Below are 22,306 nucleotides of genomic sequence, written 5' to 3'. Positions count from 1 at the left end.
CCCTGGTGGTACTGCTTGAGTCCTGAGCACCCTCCTGACCCATGCCAACTGTTCCCTCACAGCATACATGACAATGGCAAAAAGGCTGGGCTCTACAAAGAAAATCTGCTGCTTCGAGGCTGCACCCTCCGAAACACGGAAGCCGTCGTCGGTATTGTCATCTATGCAGGTGGGTGCTGCGTGTCACCCGTCTGGGACAAGCGCTGGCTTGCCACAGTGGGCTGGGTATTCCTGGACATGGCTCCCTCATTGTTTCATTCTGTTCCTGATTATCAAAGTAGCATAAACCCATTGCAGAAAACCAGGAGAACAGAAAGAAGCAAAATGTTTAATATCTGGACCGGGAGTGTTCTTAGCATGTTAGCCTATTTCTTTCTCTGCATTGCCCCAAGGTGGTCACACATTTGAGATGAACTGTGGAGCCCGGTTTTCTGACTGAGCTTGTCCCTTGCGGATTGCTGGATGGCAGCCTCCTTCAGTCCATCCGTCCCTGCTGGCCCTGATGCATCGCTGTGCTCTGTCTGCCCCGCAGGACACGAGACCAAGGCTCTGCTGAACAACAGTGGCCCCCGCTACAAGCGCAGCCAGCTGGAGAGGCAGATGAACTGCGACGTGCTCTGGTGTGTCCTCCTCCTCATCTGCATGTCTCTGTTCTCAGCCATCGGTACGTCTCCTCAGAGGGCCGTGAGGAGTGGGCACTGCTGGGCGGCCCCCAGGCACGCCAACCAGGCTGCCTGTCTCCTCCTAACCTGGTGCTCTAATTTACATGCGTCTGTCCCGGGCTGGGACATGGGGTGTTTGTCCCAGTGAGGCCACGTGGAGACACCTCAATGCATGAGCTCGGCAAAGCGGTGTTTTTGGAACTGGCAACTTCTTTGGTGGAAGGACAGCCTAATCACATCTACTATGATTCCAGTGGAAAAAGTGATACTGACCTTCTGATAGCAGGAAGAAGAGCAGTAGAAGCACAAATTCTACTAATAGGGACTCTGGGAAAACAGGGCAAACGTTATTTGGGTTCTAGAAGGGGCTAGCAATTAGGCTGAGGGTGGGCTCCGGCCCCTGCGGCCTCCCGTGGCCTCCAGACCTCACCTGCCTGGGGGCGCCCGGCAGGAAAGCACATGGCACCTCCGGGCAAATGATCGTCATGCCCCTTCTCAGCTGCCAGCATGCCCAGGTGTGATGGGTCTCAGAGCCTGTGAAAGGCACAGGTTTGTGGGCATGAAAGGGCTCTGTCATCAGCTGGGCGTGGTGAGATCATGTGTGTTGCCGTTGGCTTCTCAGTCTGTCGAACTTCCCTTGTGGCTCAGATGGTAAAATGTCTGCCTGCAATGCGGGAGACCTGGGTTTGATCCCTGGGTCGGGAAGATCCCCTGGAGAAAGAAGTGGCAACCCCCTCCAGTACCCTTGCCTGGAGAATTCCCTGGGTGGAGGAGTCTGGTAGGCTACAGTCCATGGAATCCCAAAGAGTCAGACACGACTGAGCAACTTCACTGGTTCTGAGTCTGTGAGATGTGAATTTTTAATCTCCAAGCACGGACAACAGGCAGTATTCAGTATTCAGAGCCTACTAGGGTGTTGTGAGACACTCGCTGGGAAACTCATCTCTGGGGTTCTCACTGGCAGCTGCCCGCACACACCCAGTTCCCGCGTCGTGACCATGTGCTGTTTGGTGCCAGCGACGGGGAAGGTCCGGGGCAGAGTCCCAGTCCCAGGGCCTGCCTTCCAGCACTCTGATCATGGTGCCAACAGTACCATGGGCTTTGCTTTCTTGGTGGCCAGCCGGGCTCACAAAGCCCGGTGTGCTTGTGTTGAGTGACAGTCTTAAAAGTGCTGCTATAATTTGGACTAGCACTACTCTTATTTCTCTACTGGGTGAATGACGTTTCTCTTTGAATTTTGCTACAGGACACGGACTGTGGGTGCAGCGCTATCAAGAGAAGAAATCATTATTTGATGTCCCTGAGTCTGATGGCACCTCATTATCCCCAGTCCCAGCTGCAGTTTACTCGTTTTTGACAATGATAATAGTTTTGCAGGTAACAATACTAAGTTCCGTCTGCTAGTTGCTTTACCTTTCTGGTGAGAACTTCAAATCACCATAGTCTCTAAGAGCTTCCTACAAATTCTGCATCTGGGAGGAGCACAGATTCACCTGATGAATCTGTTGCCTTTTGTGTTCCACCTAGCTTATCTAAAGGACCTTTTCTGGGGTGCTTTTCAAGTTAAAATTCTCCTTTACTGTTCTTAAGATTCTTAGGTTCTGAGGGGTTGGTTTTCTGATCAGTGTTTTTTTCACTCAATTACTTCTTTGGAAAGCCCATGTTTTATTTTAGAATAATTTTAAGATCAACAGACTAGTTACAAAAAATAGTACAGAGAGTTCTCACGTGCCCCTCACCAAGTGTGTCCTAATGTGACTGTATTACATTTCCATGGTACTCTGTCAAAACTGAGAAACCAGCTTTAAGACTCTGCCACGAACAAGATTCCTGACGTTATTTAGCTTCTACTAGTCTTTCCACTGATGTGCTTTTTCTTTTCCAGGAGTCGGTTCAGGATGTCACATTGCAGTTTGCAGCACTGGTTATCATTGTTGTTGTTATCATTAGTTCCCATGCCTCCTGAACAAGTCCCCATCATTAACTGAGAAACTATGGCCCACAGGCCTGTGGGAGTGGCAGGGGCAGCCAGCATCTCTGCCACCCTCCTTAGGGAGACAGAATGAGCAGAAGGTTTAGCCTTTGCCTTAAAGGCAGGCTCTATCTTTTTTACATGTGCTTCACACTGCGGGCAATAGTCTTATTTAACTTTCCAAATTAGTCTCCTTTTATGAATGCAAATTTTGTTCTAGCATTGCGTTAGTACTGTAGTAGGCGTTGCATTTACATATGCTTAAGTTATCCAAAGAACCCAGTTAGTCAGAACGTGATAGTCTGAACCTGTAAGTATCAGCATAATACGGTTACTCCACAAATAAGGACAAAATTGAACGTTGATTTTATGAACGTTATTCTTGAATTGTCAAAGCATAACTGTGACTGTTCTTCTCAAAGCCTCTTGCCTCTGCTCTGTACTGTACAAGATCACAGAGACTGTCCTCCAGCACAGAACCCGCCTCTGAAAAGACTGTCTCTCCTGAACGGTGGGGTGTGTCTGCGGCACGGGCAGCTCCTGCCATCGGGAGCCCCGGCTCAGCCTGGGTGCGAGGTGACTTTGCTTTTCAGGACTCTGACTGTGCCATGTGTTTTGTTTCTCTCTCTCCTTCCCTAGCTTCTCTCACGTGCAACTTAGTAACATGAAAATGCTTGCTTCTATACAAGCCCTGGTTTCCATGCTTCCAGACATGATAGTGGATTTCCTCTCTGTGGCACCATAGGCTGCCCTAGTTTAAACTCTTTGCCAATACTCTAATAGTCTAACAATACTGACTCTAAGCCAGCCTGTTTAAGCTCTGAAAGGTACAGTATAGTCCCTGCTTACTTGCAGTTATAGTTATTTGTCATTTAAATTGAAAACAACACCCCCAGCTCGCAGGTCCTCACCGCCGTTCATTCTCTGTGTTTTGTGTCTCCTAGGTTTTGATCCCTATTTCCTTGTACGTTTCTATTGAAATTGTTAAAGTGTGCCAAGTGTACTTCATTAACCAGGATATAGAACTATACGACGAGGAAACAGACTCGCAACTACAGTGCCGAGCTCTGAACATCACGGAAGACCTAGGGCAGATACAGTATATCTTCTCAGACAAAACGGGCACTTTAACTGAGAATAAGATGGTCTTCCGAAGATGCACTGTGTCTGGCATAGAGTATTCTCATGATGCAAATGGTGAGTCTGGGGACAGAGCTCCCATCTGGGCAGGACCAGAGAGCTATCAGAGCTGCATGCCTGTGTGCTTGTGTGTGCGTGTATACACACACACACACACACACACACACAGCGCTTCAGGGATTGATGATTTTGGGGGAAGAATAAAACAAAGGCTGTCAAAGCAACTCTGGACCAGCATTTACAGAAAAGCCCTCTCTTCAGTGCCGATGGCACCCTGCTCCCTGCACTGTATGGTGTGGTGGGCATCTGCTTAAACACTCATTTTCTGCCAGACAAGCAGAGCCAAGGAGGAAAACTTTGAGGAACTCACATCAGAGGCACTCGGTCTCTCTCACACCAAGAGGCAAAGAGATGTTTCCTTTGCCACCCATCGATTTCCTTGTTATCAGCTGCAAATGCTCAGCAGGGTATTGGGCAGTCTATGCTGTGTTCTTTCCAATGAAATACAATGTTCCAGAGAGAACTGTCACCTCTCTTTGGAATTTGGGCAGTCAGTTCCTCCTCCCACCTGCTTTCTCATCCTTGGTTGCCTCCCTCCATCCCCTCTGAATGCACAGGGGAGTTATCTGCTTCCTATGTCGAGGAGGGACTATAGCCCGCCACCCATCTGAATCAGGAGAGAATCCCCATGGCCACAGAAGTGTCTCTGGGGCCATCATGCCTCCCAGAGAGGGGGCACCTGCTCTGCAAGCAGGACTCCCCTTCATCCCTGGAATGGCATCTCAGAACATCAAACAAACCCTGCCACAGAAACAGAAGCAAATACAGACAGGGGGACAACATGGAGGCATAGGAAGCTGTTCTTTAGGGGCATTTGGTGGGAAAGATCTGTTGGAAGCATGAGATTTTTGTGACTTTTATAAAATCAAGAATTACCATGATATCCATCATATTCTTCATGTTAAAATGAATCACATAAACAGAAGGCATAACTCAGTTCAGTCACTCAGTTGTGTCCGACTCTGCAACCCCATGGACTGTAGCACACCAGGCTTCCCTGTCCGACACCAACTCCTAGAGTTTCTTCAAACTCATATCCATAGATTCGGTGATGCCATCCAACGATCTCATCCTCTGTCATCCCCTTCTCCTCTTGCCTTCAGCCTTTCCCAGGATCGGGGTTTTTTCCAATGAGTCAGTTCTTCACATCTGGTGGCCAAAGTATTGGAGTTTCAGCTTGAATATTCAGGACTGATTTCCTTTAGGATGGACTGGTTGGGTCTCCTTGCAGTCCAAGGGACTCAAGACTCTTCTCTAACAACACAGTTCAAAAGCATCAATCCTTCAGTGCTCAACTTTCTTTATAGTCCAGCTCTCACATCCATACATGACTACTGGAAAAACCATAAACTTGACTAGATGGACCTTTGTTGGCAAAGTAATCTCTCTGTTTTTTTTTTTTTTCCTCTCTGCTTTTTAACATGCTGTCTAGGTTGGTTATAGCTTTTCTTCCAAGGAGCAAGCATCTTTTAATTTTGTGGCTGCAGTCACCATCTGCAGTGATTTTGGAGCCCAAAAAAATAAAGTCAGCCACTGTTTCCCCATCTATTTGCCATGAAGTGATGGGACCAGATGCCATGATCTTGGTTTTCTGAATGTTGAATTTTAAGACAACTTTTTCACGCTTCTCTTTCACTTTCATCAAGAAGCTGTTTAGTTCCTCTTGGCTTTCTGCCATAAGGTTGGTGTCATCTGCATATCTGAGGTAAATGATATTTCTCCTGGTAATCTTGATTCCAGCTTGTGCTTCATCCAGCCTGGCATTTCGCATGATGTACTCTGCATTTAACTTAAATAAGCAGGGTGACAAGATATAGCCTTGGTGTACTCCTCTCCTGATTTGGGAACATTGCGTTGTTCCATGTCCTGTTCTAACTGTTGCTTCTTGACCTACATACAGATTTCTCAGGAGGCAGGTCAGGTGGTCTGGTATTCCTCTCTCTTTCAGAATTTTCTACAGTTTGTTGTGATCCACACAGTCAAAGGCTTTGGTGTAGTCAAGGAAGCAAAAGCAGATGTTTTTCTGGAACTCTCTTGCTTTTTTGATGGTCCAGTGGATGTTGGCAGTTTGATCTCTGGTTCCTCTGCCTTTTCTAAATCTGACTTGAACATCTGGAACCTCACAGTGCATGTACTGTTGAAGCCTGGCTTGGAGAATTTTGAGCATTACTTTACTAGTGTGTGAGATGAGTGCAATTGTGTGGTACTTTGAGCATTCTTTGGCATTGCCTTTCTTTGGGATTGGAATGAAAACAGACCTTTTCCAGTCCTGTGACCACTGCTGAGTTTTCCAAATTTGCTGGCATATTGAGTGCAGCACTTTCACAGCAACATCTTTTAGGATTTGAAATAGGTCAACTGAAATTCCATCACCTCCACTAGCTTTGTTTGTAGTGATGCAAGCCCAGGAAGCCTTAGGAAGGCTTAGGAACCCTTGACTACGCATTCCAGGATGTCTGGCTCTAGGTGAGTGATCACACCATCGTGATTATCTGAGTCATGAAGATCTTTTTGTACAGTTCTTCTGTGTGTTCTTGCCACCTCTTCTTAATATCTTCTGCTTCTGTTAGGTCCCTACCATTTCTGTCCTTTATTGTGCTCATCTTTGCATGAAATGTTCCCTTGGTATCTCTAATTTTCTTGAAGAGATCTCTAGTCTTTTCCATTCTGTTGTTTTCCTCTATTTCTTTGCAGTGATTGCTGAGGAAGGCTTTCTTATCTCTGCTTGCTATTCTTTGGAACTCTGCATTCAAATGTGTATATCTTTCCTTTTCTCCTTTGCCTTTAGCTTCTCTTCTTTTCTCAGCTATATTTCTAAGGCCTCCTCAGACAACCATTTTGCCTTTCTGCATTTCTTTTTCTTGGAGATGGTCTTGATCACTGCCTCCTGTACAATGTCACAAACCTCTTTCTATAGTTCTTCAGGCACTCTGTCTTTCGTATCTAATACCTTGAATATATTTGTTACTTCCACTGTAAGGGATTTGACTTAGGTCATACCTGAATAGTCTAGTGGTTTTCCCTACTTTCTTCAACTTAAGTCTGACTTTGGCAATAAGGAGTTCATGATCTGAGCCACAGTCAGCTCCCGGTATTGTTTTTGCTGACTGTATAGAGCTTCTCTATCTTTGTCTGCAAAGAATATAATCAATCTGATTTCGGTGTTGACCATCTGGTCATGTCCATGTGTAGAGTTGTCTCTTGTGTTGTTGGAAGAGGGTGTTCTCTTGGAAAACTGTTAACCCCTGACCAGCTTTGTTTTGTATTCCAAGGCCAAATTTGCCTGTTACTCCAGGTAGCTCTTGACTTCCTACTTTTGCATTCCAGTCCCCTGTAGTGAAGAGGACTTTTTTTGGGGTGTTAATTCTAGAACGTTTTGTAGGTCTTCTAAGAACCTTTCAACTTTAGCTTCTTCAGCATTACTGGTCAGGGCATAAACTTGGATTGCTGTGATATTGAATTGTTTGCCTTGGAAATGAACAGAGATCATTCTCTCATTTTTGAGACTGCATCCACCTACTGCATTTCAGACTCTTCTGTTGACCATGATGGCTAGTCCATTTTTTCTAAGGGATTCCTGGCCACAATAGTAGTTATAATGGTCATCTGAGTTAAATTCAGCCATTCCAGTCCATTTTAGTTCACTGATTCCTAAAATGTCAGTGTTCACTCTTGCCATCTCCTGTTTGACTACTTCCAATTTACCTTGATTCGTGGACCTAACATTCTAGGTTCCTATGCAGTATTGTTCTTTACAGCATCAGACTTTACTTCCATCACCAGTCACATCCACAAGTGGGTGTTGTTTTCACTTTGGCTCCATCTCTTCATTCTTTCTGGAGTTATTTCTCCACTCTTCTCCAGTAGCACACTGGGCACCTACCGACCTGGGGAGTTCTTCTTTCAGTGTCCTATCTTTTTGCCTTTTCATACTGTTCATGGGGTTCTCAAGGCAAGAATACTGAAGTGGTTTGCCATTCCCTTCTCCAGTGGACCACGTTTTCTCAGAACTCTCTACCATGACCTGTCCGTCTTGGGTGGCCCTACCAGTCTGGCTCATAGTTTTCTTGAGCTAGACACGACTGTGGTCCATGTGATCAGTTTGGTTAGTTTTCTGTGATTGTGGTTTTAACTCTGTCTGCCCTCTAATGGATAAGGATAAGAGGCTTATGGAAGCTTATAGAAGGCATAGGAACATATCCAATTTGTTTAATGTTTTATTTGCCACCAGTGATAAATGGTCAGGAACAGTGTCCCATCTACCCACCTGCCTCTTTCTCTGGCTTGCCCCTTCCCTGACTCCTTAGACTTGTGCAGAACAGCTTGGAGTCCTAAAAGCAGAACTCAGCCTCGTTGTGAAGGACTCAGAGGACCAGGTCTAAAGTCAGATGTTAAACTGGAACTGGGGCTCTGTGGGCAGAATTCCAAGTAAGATTACAGAAGGATTGTGAGAGTTGTCAGATGCTTACCATAAAACCAGAGCAGTCCGTCACCCCAGAAGACACAGGAAAGCATTGCCGGCAAAGGTAGAAACAGCCAGGTGTATCTGAAGTGTGTTTTAAAGAAGAGCAATGATCAGTGACCCTCAGGGCCAAGGTCTCCCTCTGTGGGTGCTGCCATGGTCTAACATCTCAGATCAGTTAGTAAAATGAATTCAGGTCAGTTTGGCTCTGAGCAGTAAGCCCAGCTCACATGTACTTGAACTGGCCACACAGACCATAGGAACATCCCTCTCTACCTCGTGTCCTGGTGACAGTGCAGGCCCAGGGTCAAGTGTCAGCTGCCTCTCATTCCCATCGTCCCTAAGGACCCAAGGCTGCCCACTGCTGCCCACTCACACAACACGGACACATCAGTGGTGGCCTGAGGGACGGCCACTCTCAGGCTAACATCTACCACTGCTGTGGGAGCGTGGGCAGGCCAGTGTGCCCCGGGAGGCTGACACCACACTCGTAGTGTCCATGCCCAGGAGGTGGACATGCCTGGTCCTGGCTTTGCCCTTCTCTGCCACCCTCAGCACCACACCACCAGGTGACTGAGGTGTGGGTTCAGGGGTGGTGTGTGCAGGAGTCTTTTCCTGGGATTAGGAGCTCCTGAGGTGGAATCCTGGGGTTGGCAGTTACACAGCCGGGCGTCCATGGGCAGGTGACTTCCCTTTCTTTCAGTCAGTTCAGTCGCTCAGTTGTGTCCAACTCTCTGTGACCCCATGGACTGCAGCACACCAGGCCTCCCTGTCCCTCACCAACTCCTGGAGCTTACTCAAACTCATGTCCATCGAGTGGCTGTTGCCATCCAACCATCTCATCCTCAGTCGTCCCCTTCTCCTCCCACCTTCAGTCTTTCCCAGCATCAGGGTCTCTTCCAATGAGTCAACTCTTCGCATGACGTGGCCAAAGTATTGGAGTTTCAGCTTCAGCCTCAGTCCTTCCAATGAACACCCAGGACTTATCTCCTTTAGGATGGACTAGTTGGATCCCTTTCCTTATCGCTAAAGAAAAGTCTTCGCGAGGAAGATGCTGAGTTCAGGGCCTGGCCCGCATGACAGCCCATGCCCTGGCAAGCCCAGATGGGGGCGCCTCTCTCAGCCCCTTGCACAGGCTGTCCCCAGCTGCCACCCAGCACCAGGCCTGCCCTGGAGGCCCGTAGTAGTTGCTTGTTTTGGTCCCTGTGATGGTCTCCTGCTGTTCATCCATGATGGAAGACGCAGAGCTAACCAGGTAAAGCTGAGAAGACTGTTGAGAGCCCGTGTTAGCAAGCCGCAGCGCGGTGCACTTCCCTCTGATTCACCGCTGCCCTGGCAGCTTCAGGGACTCTTGCTCCCCGGCGCCCCCTAGAGCTCAAGCGCAGAATCACGGTCACGGGCCTCAGCAGAGCTCTGCCTGCTGGGGGCAGCTCAGAGGGCGTTTGTCCCCCGCTGCTTAGGGGGCGTTCATCCCCGCTGGGCGAGCCCAGGAGGGTGTGAGCCTCCCCGGTGGGAAGTGTGCATCCTCATGGGGTGACCACGGCACCCACTCCCCACCTAACCGTGAGCAAGGAGCCTCCTCAGGAGAGCACCCTCCACACAGCCCAAGAACTGCTATTTCTGCTTGACCGCAAGGCAGAAGCTCAAGGCATGATCTGTCCTGATGGTCCCAGTGAGCAGGTGGCCCAGTGGTCTCGGGATGAAGGTCCAAGCCTGGAGCCCAGCTCCTCTGTGGGCCTTCCAGCCCTCCTGCCCACACACCCCATTCACACTGGGGCTCTGCTGAACAGAGGGGCCATGTGTGACTCCACCCACATCTGACTTTCTGTGGGATGGGACGGCCCCTGTGCCGTCATGGATGGGACCTGAGCTTTGCAACCTGCGGGCCTGGGCGACATCCTCACCCCTGCATCCTGTGGCCTTAACAAGCTGAGACCCAGGCTTCTCATCTGTGAACTGGAGTTGAGAATGTAAGCCCCGTGAGTTCACTGGAGGGACGTGTAAATGGGAACGGCGCTCGTCCCTCAGTGGAAACCCCTGTCAAACGTGGTCTCGCCATCAGAGAGAAGGGGGAGAGGGCCTGGGGACACCCAGCGTGCACCTCGTTGGAGCCCAGATCCCTGTTTCACGCCTGGCCTCCCCACCAAGCATGACTTGGTGTCCGTCTCTCCACAGCCCAGCGTCTGGCCAGGTACCAGGAGGCAGATTCAGAGGAGGAGGAGGTGGTCCCCAGGGGGGGCTCGCTGCCCCTGCGAGGGGGCGCCGGGGGCCACCAGACCCAGAGCAGCAGGGCGCACCGGCGCACGGGCAGCCGCGCAGAGGCCCGGCGCGTCAGCATGCTGACTGAGCTCACGGCCTTCAGCAGCCCCATGGTGAGTCCTCCTGCCCTCCCGTGACCGCCCCTCGTCACCGAAGGCGTCTGCTCTTGCGTGGGGGGTTTCCTGTGTTCAGTCGGGGAGCATTTTTCTGGACAGTGTCTTCTCCCCACTCCACGGAATCTTTCCTGAAACACTGGCACAGCCACCTTCCCAGACTTCTCAGGTTGGGAACTGCAAGTGACCACTTGGATGGAGGAAGCAAAGGAAGTCCATCCTTCCCTACGAAATGAATACAGTATCAGGGCAAGGTGACAGCTCTGGAAAAAGACCCAAGTTAAAGAAAAAGAGTTTGAATTAGATGAGCCCAAATTCATCCCTTGCCTTGTCAGCCGCCCAAACGTTTATGGACCATTCTCTGGTAGGGAAATTTCCAGAAGTGCATGAGTGACAACCTCTGAAAGATCTTTCAGTGAGGGAGAATCTGTTCTCACGTGTGATGGCCTCATTCTTTTATGTCCTTGGAAACCTATACAGAAGGTGCCGTTTGAATCGAGGTCACCTAGACACGTGGTTGCTGGTTGGTGGGTTTGCATGGGATATGTGACAGGGAGCTCCCACCCCAGGCAGCAGGGAGACGTGCTGGAAATCTCTCCCAGCCTTTCCTGATACTAGTTTTGGAGTCAGTATGGGTCAGAAATATTTGAAATGTTCCAGAAAAGTCAGACAGGACTTGGTAACTAAACAACAACTCTCTGACCTAGGCAGTTATTGATTTAGTGAAGAACTTCTGTGCATAGAAGCTTATCAGTGCATCATTTACATCAATAAAACAGTGAAGAAATACACCCAGTGATAAAGGAATGGTCAGATAAACTATGTCTGTTTTGAAGCTGTTAAAAAGTATGTTTTCAAAAGGCTGTTAAAGGCCTGGTAAAGTTGAGGCAATATAAGGTCTTTGTAGAAATGGAAACTGCTATTTACATATAAAGTATTTTGACTAAAATGTAAATGTATAGAAAAAAAAGATGAAGGAAAAGCAGAGAAGCATGTTTTTCAAAAAGTATATATTACTATGAGGTAGTGTAATAGAGACCTGCTACATTTTTCCTATAATTCTCTTATTATAGGAAATCTGTCTGAGTGAGATATGTTACTTTGTAATATATATTCTTGGAGGTATTATTTTATAAACAGAACATATGTACCTTCTTATATATAAAAATATGTGCATTGCATTTCATTTGTAGAGTGTATATTCTTATACAATTAAGATGACATACAGTTTGTCTATAAAGTGGCGGGTATGTGTGAAGTGCAAGCCTGTTTACAGCTTCTGGTAAAATCGAGATGCCCTAAATAGTCAAGCATCAAAGGAACAGTGGGCCGGTCCCTGGGTCAGACTGACCCCCGGCCTCTGTGTCCTCCTCAGGAGAAGGACGTAACACCCGACCCGAAGCTGCTGGAGAAGGTGCATGAGTGCGGCAGGTGCCTGGCCTCTGCGAGGCACCAGGAGCACCCGCTGGACCACCTCTCGCCCGAGCTGTCTGACGTTTTCGACTTCTTCATTGCACTCACCATCTGCAACACAGTGGTGGTCACGTCCCCGGATCAGCCACGACAAAAGGCAAGTTCTGGAGCTTCCGTCCTGGAAGCCCACAGAGGCCTGGGCCTGGATGCGGTGTCTGTCTTCCTGAGAGGGAGCCTGGGTCACCATGCACCACTCTCAGCTTTCAGGGGTGCAATGAGGGCTTCAGACAGGGCACACCAGCCCCACAGCTCTGCAGGGACATCCCCAGACTATAGTGGGCAGACGCCAGGATTGTGGTCAAGAGGGAGAGGACGGCCAGCCAGAAACGGCTACCGAGCCTGGGGTGAGACGGGCACAGAGCGTCCAGGTGGGGCTCGAGGCGGGCGGGGCTGGGGGCTGGCTGCCTCCGTGCTGACCAGAGCCTCGGAACGTGGAGGACAGGCTGGGGCCCAGGGAGGAGCTGCCTGGACTTGCACCGTCACCATAAGCCAGGCCCCTCCTGTGTCTCAGACTCCCCTTCTGGGATGTGGGGGCAACGGTGGGATTTAGGGAAAGGTCTCAGAGTAGGGTTTTGCACACAGGAAATATCCATGAAGCTAATAAAGCTTGTTAAAACACCGGCATTATCAAAGTGGTTGAGAATCAGTGGCAAGTTACTTAAGGTGGTGGAAACATAGCAACACCCAAGTTGGGTTTTGCTTGGCTTAACATCAAGATTTTCTCCAAAGAGAGGAACGTTTCATGTGTGAAAGGCGCCTCTTTAAGCCAAGCACTCCTCCAGGTGGACCCAGAGGGAGGGTGCACCTAAGCATGGCTGAGTGTGTACAGCCAAGCAACTCTAAGTGGACACGTGTGAAGGTTCCTGGGTGAGCGCACGCCATAGGCCTGTCTCCTGACGTCACCCCCTACTCTCCCAGGCCCCTTCCTCAGTTCAGCCCTGCCAGCAGGTTCTGCTGGTGAAGCCGCTGGGGGGTGACAAAGGGAGAACAGGGACCTCTTGCCTGTCTGCGGCAGCGGCAGCAGCATGTTTGGCAGCAGTGGGACTCCTCCAGGCTCTGCTCACACCTCACTCACCTGGAGAAGCCCCTGGGGCCCAGTGGGTCTCAAGCAAATGGGCTTTGCCACTGAGAGACCACAGGCTTGTGCCGCCAGCCCTGGATGGGGTCACTTCCTGCTGGAGATCAGCTCTCAGCAGCCTCCGCATCCCCCAGGGCCCTTCCTCCACCCTCTTCAGCTCCTCTGGAGCACTGTGCTGAAGAGGCATCTGGTTTCTAGGCTAGACCCTACTTGACTGACCCAGGTGTTGTTGAAGTTACCGAGTAAGTAAGAGAAACTCCAACGTGACTGAACAGTGTTGTGCCCACGGTGACATATGCGTGAGCTCCATGCAGGGAGCAGACTCCTCAGACTGCATGTGAACGTGTCTCTAGGAAAGATTCTTTGGGGTTTGGGAAATTTTGTGTAAACTTAAATTTTTTATGGATGTAATTCCAAAAGAATGTATAAATTTTGTTAAATGATTTTTTTAATTGGAAAAAAAAAAAAAGGCAAGGTTTGTTCCAGGCAGTGGCAGGCCCACTTCTGGGAAGTTTCTGAAAAGCAAGGGAACTGCCATGAGAGGACAGTCCCAAAGTCTAGTCTTGGGCATCACGGGCCACCCAGTGCCTACGCTACAGTCAGTCACATTCTGAAAGAAAGCATGTGGCAGGACCTATGTTGAGGTGCCCTCGAGAGCCAAGGGGTGGTCTGAAGGAAGGCATGCTGGCTCTGGTTGCAGTTTTCAGGGGGAAATAGAAAATCCTCGTTCAGCACCCCCTGGGGAAGTGGAGGGCAGCCCTGTGGGGGTTGGGGTGAGGCCTCTGGGGAGATGCCTCACCTACCTTCTGATTGCTGCCCTGCCAGGTGAGGGTGCGCTTCGAGCTCAAGTCCCCGGTGAAGACCATCGAAGATTTCCTCCGGAAGTTCACACCCAGTCGCCTGACTTTGGGCGGCAGCAGCGTCGGGAGCGCGAGCGTGGCTGCCAAGTCTGCGCCCAAGGCCGGCCTCCTGTCCACGCTGGCCAACGACGGCACGCTGCTCAGGCTGGAGGAGAGGCTGGGCGTCGGGGCCCCACACCTCGCCAGCAATGGCTACAGCAGCGCGGCGGACGGCTGGACCGCAGACCACTCCACGACGGGGTCGGAGCCCAGGCCGGAGCTGCGCTACGAGGCCGAGAGTCCAGACGAGGCGGCACTCGTGCACGCTGCCCGCGCCTACAGCTGCGCCCTCGTGGGCCGGCTGCACGACCAGGTGTCGGTGGAGCTGCCGCACCTCGGCAGGCTCACCTTCGAGCTCCTGCACACGCTGGGCTTCGACTCCATCCGCAAGAGGATGTCGGTGGTGATCAGGCACCCCCTCACGGACGAGATCAACGTGTACACCAAGGGCGCCGACTCGGTGGTCATGGACCTCCTGCTGCCCTGCTCCACAGGTACCCACACCCCGCGGGCAGCTCCCCACTGCGGGGGTTCCCGAGAAACCAGCCCCTCCCCACTGGGTGGCCTTTTACTGCGCTCGAGGGTTTGGGCTAGAATGGAGGATGGGGGAGGATCCAGCAGATGGGGAGCTTTGGAGCCTGAACTTGCCTCAGAAGTTCTCTGAGGTCTGAAATTCCTGAGGGTGAGGTCCTGCATCAGGTCTGACTCGGGATGAAGATTAAGAACGTTTAGACTAGAAGCCCCAAAAGGCTCCTTTCTGCCCCTCCTTGCCTGGACCTGGGGCATCTGTGAGGCCCTGGCCATGATTTTTAGCCATCTGTGGAGTGACTTCAGCCTGCAGTGGGGGCTTCTGGCCTCCGGACAACTTTGGGCCAAGAAGTTCCATCTTGGCCTCTTCTGTATTAGTTTGACTGAGTCCAAGCTCGCTCTGCTCACCGCGTGACAGGCCAGTGAATGTGAGAAAGGAGATGTGGAGGCTAGGAATATGACTTTATTCAGAAAGCTGGCAGACCGAGAAGATGGCAGACTAATGTCTCAAAATAACCATGTTGCAGGGCCTGGATGCCAGGTTCTTTTATAGAACCAGAGAGAGAAGCAGTAAGGAACTAAAGTCGAAAGGCAGAATAGAGAGAGAGAGGAGAAGAAGTGAAGTATGAAGGGCCATTAGTCTTGCAAAAAGTCTCTGGGAATGGCCAGTATATGGGAAGGGATGTGTTAATCTCTTTTTCCTTGCATCCATTCACCACTGGGCAAGATCAGATTATCTCTCTTGAGCTGAACAAAGACACTTTAGTTTACCAGTCAGTTAGAGGGGCAGGGTCCTCTGGAGGCAGGCCATTATGTATGATTTTAACAGCAAAAGCAACAAAAAGCAAGTCAAAGAAGTAGTTCCAATGTGAAGCTAGAATTGACTCTTCCCTGCAACACTGGACTTCCATGTAACATTGAGGTTGAAAAAGAGTAGTTCAGAAACCACTGTTATAGAAGGTGGAACTTTGTTTAGCAGACAACTTGCAGAGGAGCTTCCTAGACCTCTCCACGTGGCCCTTCAGCCCCAGTGTAGCCTTCCTGTTTGCACCAGCCTCCTCCTGTGGATCTCTGGGAGTAATTAACCACAGATAAGAACCAGAGCCTTCCATCCATTGCACCATGGAGCAAACGGGTCAAAGCATGATGGTGCCCATACCATGACATTGAAGGGGGCACCTGAAAAATAAGCTTCTTGGGAGAGGGAGGACCCAGGGCCCCAATAGTAAACCTGGTCACACCTTTCTCTGTGTCAGGAGGACAAACGAGGGCATATCTGACCTCCAGGGGAGAGGAGCAGGGTAGATGGCAGGTGGGAGAGGGACCACAGCCCGCCTCTCTGCTGTATCCTGGAAACAGCTCTGGGTACCCCTTGTGTGAAACTCCGTCTGTTGGATATGGCCTTCTGGACCCGTAAACAGAGCTAGGGGATACCACTTTGCTTCCCGTGGTCCTCTTACCTTGATCTCAGTGCCTCAGGACCAGACTCTGTTTCCAATTAAGGGAAAGTGCACAGGATGGGAAATCCATTTTCCTGTCAAGGAGCTGTTGCCTCCCAAAGGCAGCTGAGCGAATCGCAGATGTGTCTCTGAAAGCTGTTTCAGTGGTCTGTCTGGGAATGACCTACCCCATGGCAGGGCTTTGCCTTCCCAACTCTATGGTCCTTCTGCTTAGGGTGGACTTAGAATTCAACTTACAGGCTGATTTTGAATTACAGGAGCCTCTTTCATTCTGAAATTTGATTTTTCAATCACACAAAAGGAAAACAGAGGTATGGCAATTATCTGAGCAGATTTTATTCTACTGCAAAAATACCACTTTTGTCCTATCCCGCAGCCTTGTATTAAAGACAGTTTAATGAACCCTGTGTTTCAGACTTTACCACGTTCAGTGGGTCATGGATAAGACAAAAACCTAGACCAGCTCCAGCAAGCAGGATGGAGTGGGATGGGAGGAGAGGCTCACCCTCGGCACCAGAGAGAGGGCAGGGAGCCTGCTGAGGTACACAAGGGCTCGAGAGCAATGAGTAGAAAGCCTCAATTTCTAGACAAAGCACAAATGAAACTTCTATCACTCAGAGTCAGCTTCAAGGTCGGGGGTGAAGAGAGCCCATGTGCACACTAGGGAGCCTCCCAGGCCTCTCCACGTGGTCCTGCACCCCAGCGTAGCTCTTCTGTTTCACCAGCCTCATCCTGTGGGTCTCTGGGAGTAATTAACCACAGACGAGAAACAGAGCCTCCCATCCATTGCACCATCGAGCAAACAGGTCGAGGCATGGTGGTGCCCAAACCATGACATTGAAGGGGGCACCTGAAAAATAAGCAGTTTCTGTGGATCTCTGCCTTCCTCTGGGAATTTCCGAGCAGCGTGCCCTTCACATAGGTTTGGATAGGTCATAGCTACATACAGATGCCAGGCAATTTAAGATTTAGGATGTTCAGAGCCCCCAGTGTTTTTTTCAAGAAAAGGGATAGCTCTGAGATGGTCCTGAAGTTATCAGTGACACCTTGACATTGTGCATAAATCATTCAGCTTTCACTTTGGGAGTGGGGTAGGCAGGGTATGGAGCAGTCCTTTATATGGCCAGGCTGCTCTACTTTGCGCAGGTGATAAAGTGAGGGGGGCATATGAGTGTCCAGTACCTTCTTCAGAGAGCTCACAACACTTTTACATAAAAGGCACATGGAGGCTAAGCTGACTGTGGATGGGCACTGTGCCAAATTCACAGGATGTGGCTGCATCTCACCTGCCCTGGCAGTACATCGTGTGGGATCGGGTGGCAAGCAGGGACTCCACCCACCCGTTACCTACAGATCTCTGTTCAAATCCCAAGTCTACATTATGGGCTGGGGTGACCCTGGACATGTCACTCTCCCTGTGCCTCTTTTCCCATCTGTACGAAGGAAATCAGGATGCTAACCTCCCAGGAACCCCTGTCCAGGCTTCAGCACAGTGCCTGGTGTGTTCCAGGTATAAAGTATAAGCTGGATCCTTTCCCTTCCCTCTAGTTTCTTCTTCTTAAGATTCACTTGCCTGAGGCTCAGTCCAGGTGTCACTTTGTATGGCGATGTTGTGATGACTCCACCCTCCTCCGAGGGCAGGTGTCAAGGAGGAGGGATGGGCAAGCGCGGCAGTCACCACGTCTCCCTGCTGGGCTGGATGGCCTTCAGCCTGCGTGGTGTGTGACCTCACCCCCGTCCAGGGTGTCCTGGGTCCCCAGCGCCCACCCTGCCTTCTCCCACTCTCGTTTTGTTTGGACGGCTGTAGCTAACAGCAGCATCACAGGCCCTGCTCCCTGCTCCTTCCCTGGTGTGCAGGCTTCCCCTCGCCCTCTGGACAGCTCAAGTACTTCCTTAGTGTTAATTCCAGAGTCTTGGTTAGACATGTCTTTGCTCAAATGATAGTCAGAATCTGGAATAATACTGTCACAATAAGAGGAGTAAATGGAGTTTACAAGAGTGAATAACAGGAGTTATTCAAGATTAACATGACGTTCAGTGTCATCTTGTCAGGAAATTTATATTCCTAAGCAAAGCAATGTAGGCAGTGTTTTCCTTTTTTCACTCTTTTCTCATTATTGCCCCCTTAAGGAGTCTTTTTAGATATATTTTTTTCTAACTACTCCTCCATGACATTTTAATGCCATGGATATCCTATATATTTATTTATGTACTGTACATATATCTGTGCTTTATTTGTAATATGATTTTTCCCCCAAGGGACCAGTCTTTGGTCTGTTAAGGGGACTGTCTTCTCCATGGAGAGCACAGATCTAGAAGGTTAAGAGTGTTCTACCAGGTCCTATATCAGAGAGCTGACTGGGCTTATAGTCAGCTTTCCCCAGGCAGGCAGATTCTCAACCACCAAACTTCCAGGGAAGTCCTAAATTTCTTTCTTTCTTTCTTTCTTTTTTTTTTCCCAGTAGTGTTAACTGTATTCATCCAACATTATGTTAGAGATCAGGTGGTAAAGTAAAGTAAAGTCGCTCAGTCGTGTCCGACTCTTTGTGACCCCATGGACTGTAGCCTACCAGGCTCCTCTGTCCATGGCATTTTCCAGGCAAAAGTACTGGAGTGGGTTGCCATTTCCTTCTCCAGGGGATCTTCCCAACCCAGGGATCGAACCCGGGTCTCCAGCATTGCAGACAGACGCTTTACCATCTGAGCCACCAGGAAGCCCACTAGCCTACTAATGAAACAAATATACTAGTAAATGCAGTATTGAGTTTGAACACAAGCTTATAGGCAGTTAGAAACATTCCCCATATTTACAAGCAAGGGCAACCATGGCATGGATTCCTCAGATTATGTAGAATTATCTAGATTTTACCCATCTGACAAGTTTCTCTCATTATTATAGCTAAAGTCTTCTAAACCACTGTATAAATTAGGACATTTATGTTGATCTACCTTGCACAGATCCTCAACTAATGAAACAAAATAAAGTTCAGATAGTTTTAAAGGCAAGTCAAATAGTATTTTTCATTGTGGAAAATATTGTATTCTATGAATCAGTATGCAAACACTGCAAAATAATACTGTAAACCATAGACTATTATATTACTAGTCTTTTGAAAAATATTTCTGTAAATAGATCATGAAAGAATTTTAAGTTCTAGACACTTAAGCATTTTCTTTAAAATGTTCTGCATATGCTTTCTATATGATCAAGCCTTTAAGTAAAACATCTGACTTTCATAAATTCAAAAGGATTTCCATATATAAGTAAACACCTTGTGTTCTTTGGATGATAAAATTTTTTTTCTGTTATAAATTGATTACTCTTTATGAGGTTTTGTTATGTGAAATGCTCATTTCAACACGTGATATTAAAAAGAGCCAAAAATATAATGAGTTTCTTTTTATTTTTTTATTTTAATTTTTTATTAATATATATATTTATTGAAATATAGTTGAGTTACAGTGTTTCGAGTGCACAGCAAGGTGATTCAGTTATACATATACACATATATTATTTTTGAAGTTATTTTCCATTATAGGCTATTATAAGATATTGACTATAGTTCCCTGTGCTATAGAGTAAACCTTTGTTGCTTGTTGCATATCTATTTTTTTTAGTTAGAAATCTAGCATTCTATTCATACTAAAATGTTGTACATTTTTTAGTTAGGCAAAAATTGGAGGTTTTCTAAAATATGTATATATATGTATACAAAAGCTTTTCTACTATACTTGATAAAGGCCTGAAAAGAACACACAAAAAGAAGAAGAGATGGAGAAATTGGAAAACATAAACGAAATGAAATGGCAGCACTAAATATAAAATAGAAAAAGTAAAACAAACTGGATAAAAGTAAAATATCATCATATAGCTGAGTTGTTTTTAAACATGACTGCTCACTGGAAACGTATCTGGAGCTCTGGAAGAGAAAAAAAACCAATACCTGACCATTTGTATTTTTTGAAAAATTTCAAGATAATTATGATATGCATCTGGATTTTAAAAGGTGATTATAGGTTTTTCTATTAAATGATAGTTTTGGTGATATAGAGTTCTATTGTTTCTCTGTTGACCAATTATAATACAGTGGTATTAAGTGAGACAATTACTAGATCACAAGTGAAAGATGTTTATCAGTTACCATAATCAATAGCCAGATAAAAAATTTTTATTTTATCTTAATTTTTTCTTAACATATATATATTTACTGGAATGATTAACTTAACAATATAAACATGATTAACTTAACAATATAAAATAATTACATACAGTTTGAGGGATCAAACAGAGTATGTGATAAATGCATGCATGTACATAAAAGTTTTCATCCCCCTAGCCAGTCTGTGTCTTTTGGTTGGTACATTTAATCCATTTACATTTAATATAATTATCGATATGTATGATCTTATCAGTGTTTTCTTAATTGTTTTGGGTTTATTTTGTGTAGGTCTTTTCCATGTCTTGTGTTTCCTGCCTAGAGAACTTCCTTTAGCATTTGCTATAAGTTCAGTTCACTCGCTCAGTCGTGTCCGACTCTGTGACCCCATGAATCCTCAGCACGCCAGGCCTCCCTGTCCATTACCAACTCCTAGAGTTTACTCAAACTCATGTCCATCGAGTCAGTGATGCCATCCAGCCATCTCATCCTCTGTCGTCCCCTTCTCCTCCTGCCCCCAATCCCTCCCAGCATCAGGGTCTTTTCTAGTCAGTCAGCTGTTTGCATGAGGTGGCCAAAGTACTGGAGTTTCAGCTACAGCATCAGTCCTTCCAGTGAACACCCAGGACTGATCTCCTTTAGAATGGACTGGTTGGATTTCCTTGCAGTCCAAGGGACTCTCAAGAGTCTTCTCCAACACCATAGTTCAAAAGCATCAATTTTTCGGTGCTCGGCTTTCTTCACAGTCCAACTCTCACATCCATACATGACCACTGCAAAAACCATAGCCTCAACTAGACGGACCTTTGTTGGCAAAGTAATGTCTCTGCTTTTTAATATGCTATCTAGGTTGGTAATAACTTTCCTTCCAAGGAGTAAGCATCTTTTAATTTCATGGTTGCAGTCACCATCTGCAGTGATTTTGGGCCCAGAAAATAAAGTCTGACACTGTTTCCACTGCTTCCCCATCTATTTCCCATGAAGTGATGGGACCAGATGCCATGATCTTAGTTTTCTGAATGTTGAGCTTTAAGCCAACTTTTTCACTCTCCTCTTTTACTTTCATCAAGAAGCTTTTTAGTTCCTCTTCACTTTCTGGCATAAGGGTGGTGTCATCTGCATATCTGAGGTTATTGGCATTTCTCCTGGCAATCTTGATTCCAGCTTGTGCTTCTTCCTGCCCAGCATTTCTCATGATGTACTCTGCATATAAGTTAAATAAGCAGGGTGACAATATACAGCCTTGACATACTCCTTTTCCTATTTCAAACCAGTCTGTTGTTCCATGTCCAGTTCTAACTGTTGCTTCCTGACCTGCATATAGGTTTCTCAAGAGGCAGGTCAGGTGGTCTGTTATGCCCATCTCTTTCAGAATTTTCCAGTTTATTGTGATCCACGTAGTCGAAGGATTTGGCATAGTCAATAAAGCAGAAATAGATGTTTTGCTGGAACTCTCTTACTTTTTCGATGATCCAGCAGATGTTGGCAATTTGATCTCTGGTTCCTCTGCCTTTTCTAAAACCAGCTTGTACATCTGGAAGTTCACAGTTCACGTACTGCTGAAGCCTGGCTTGGAGAATTTTGAGCATTACTTTACTAGCATTTACTACATTACTATACTAGTGAGATGAGTATAATTGTACAGTAGTTTGAGCATTCTTTGGGATTGGAATGAAAACTGACCTTTTCCAGTCCTGTGGCCACTGCTGAGTTTTCCAATTTGCTGGCATATTGAGTGCAGCAGTTTCACAGCATCATCTGTCAGGATGCTGAAACTGGAATTCCATCACCTCCACTAGCTTTGCTCGAAGTGATGTTTTCTAAGGCCAACTTGACTTCACATTCCAGGATGTCTGCCTCTAGGTGAGTGATCACACCGTCATGATTATCTGGGTTGTGAAGATCTTTTTTGTACAGCTCTTCTGTGTATTCTTGCCACCTCTTTTTAATGTCTTCTGCTTCTGTTAGGTCCATACTATTTCTGTCCTTTATCGAACCCATCTTTGCGTGAAATTTTCCCTTGGTATCTCTGATTTTCTTGAA

General features: G+C 47.6%; 1 protein-coding gene across 2 annotated transcripts in view; it reads left to right on the top strand.

The window, feature by feature from the left end:
• The window catches only part of ATP10A (ATPase phospholipid transporting 10A (putative)), a 183,789-nt gene that overhangs the window by 128,906 nt on the left and 32,577 nt on the right, over window positions 1-22,306 (top strand). Inside the window, exons 4-11 of one of the 2 annotated variants that reach the window (XM_043921314.1) lie at window positions 63-169; window positions 533-664; window positions 1,909-2,039; window positions 3,057-3,203; window positions 3,579-3,831; window positions 10,472-10,668; window positions 12,044-12,238; window positions 14,045-14,612. In XM_043921314.1, coding sequence (XP_043777249.1) covers window positions 63-169; window positions 533-664; window positions 1,909-2,039; window positions 3,057-3,203; window positions 3,579-3,831; window positions 10,472-10,668; window positions 12,044-12,238; window positions 14,045-14,612 — 1,730 coding nt within the window. The remainder of the gene's footprint in view (window positions 1-62; window positions 170-532; window positions 665-1,908; window positions 2,040-3,056; window positions 3,204-3,578; window positions 3,832-10,471; window positions 10,669-12,043; window positions 12,239-14,044; window positions 14,613-22,306) is intronic. The other variant, XM_043921315.1, reaches the window with a different exon arrangement.

The sequence above is a fragment of the Cervus elaphus genome, chromosome 13, assembly GCF_910594005.1.
Source record: "Cervus elaphus chromosome 13, mCerEla1.1, whole genome shotgun sequence".
Lineage (NCBI taxonomy): Eukaryota > Metazoa > Chordata > Mammalia > Artiodactyla > Cervidae > Cervus > Cervus elaphus.
The sequence above is the reverse complement of the archived record's forward strand: the minus strand, read 5'-3'. Positions and strand labels throughout refer to the sequence as shown.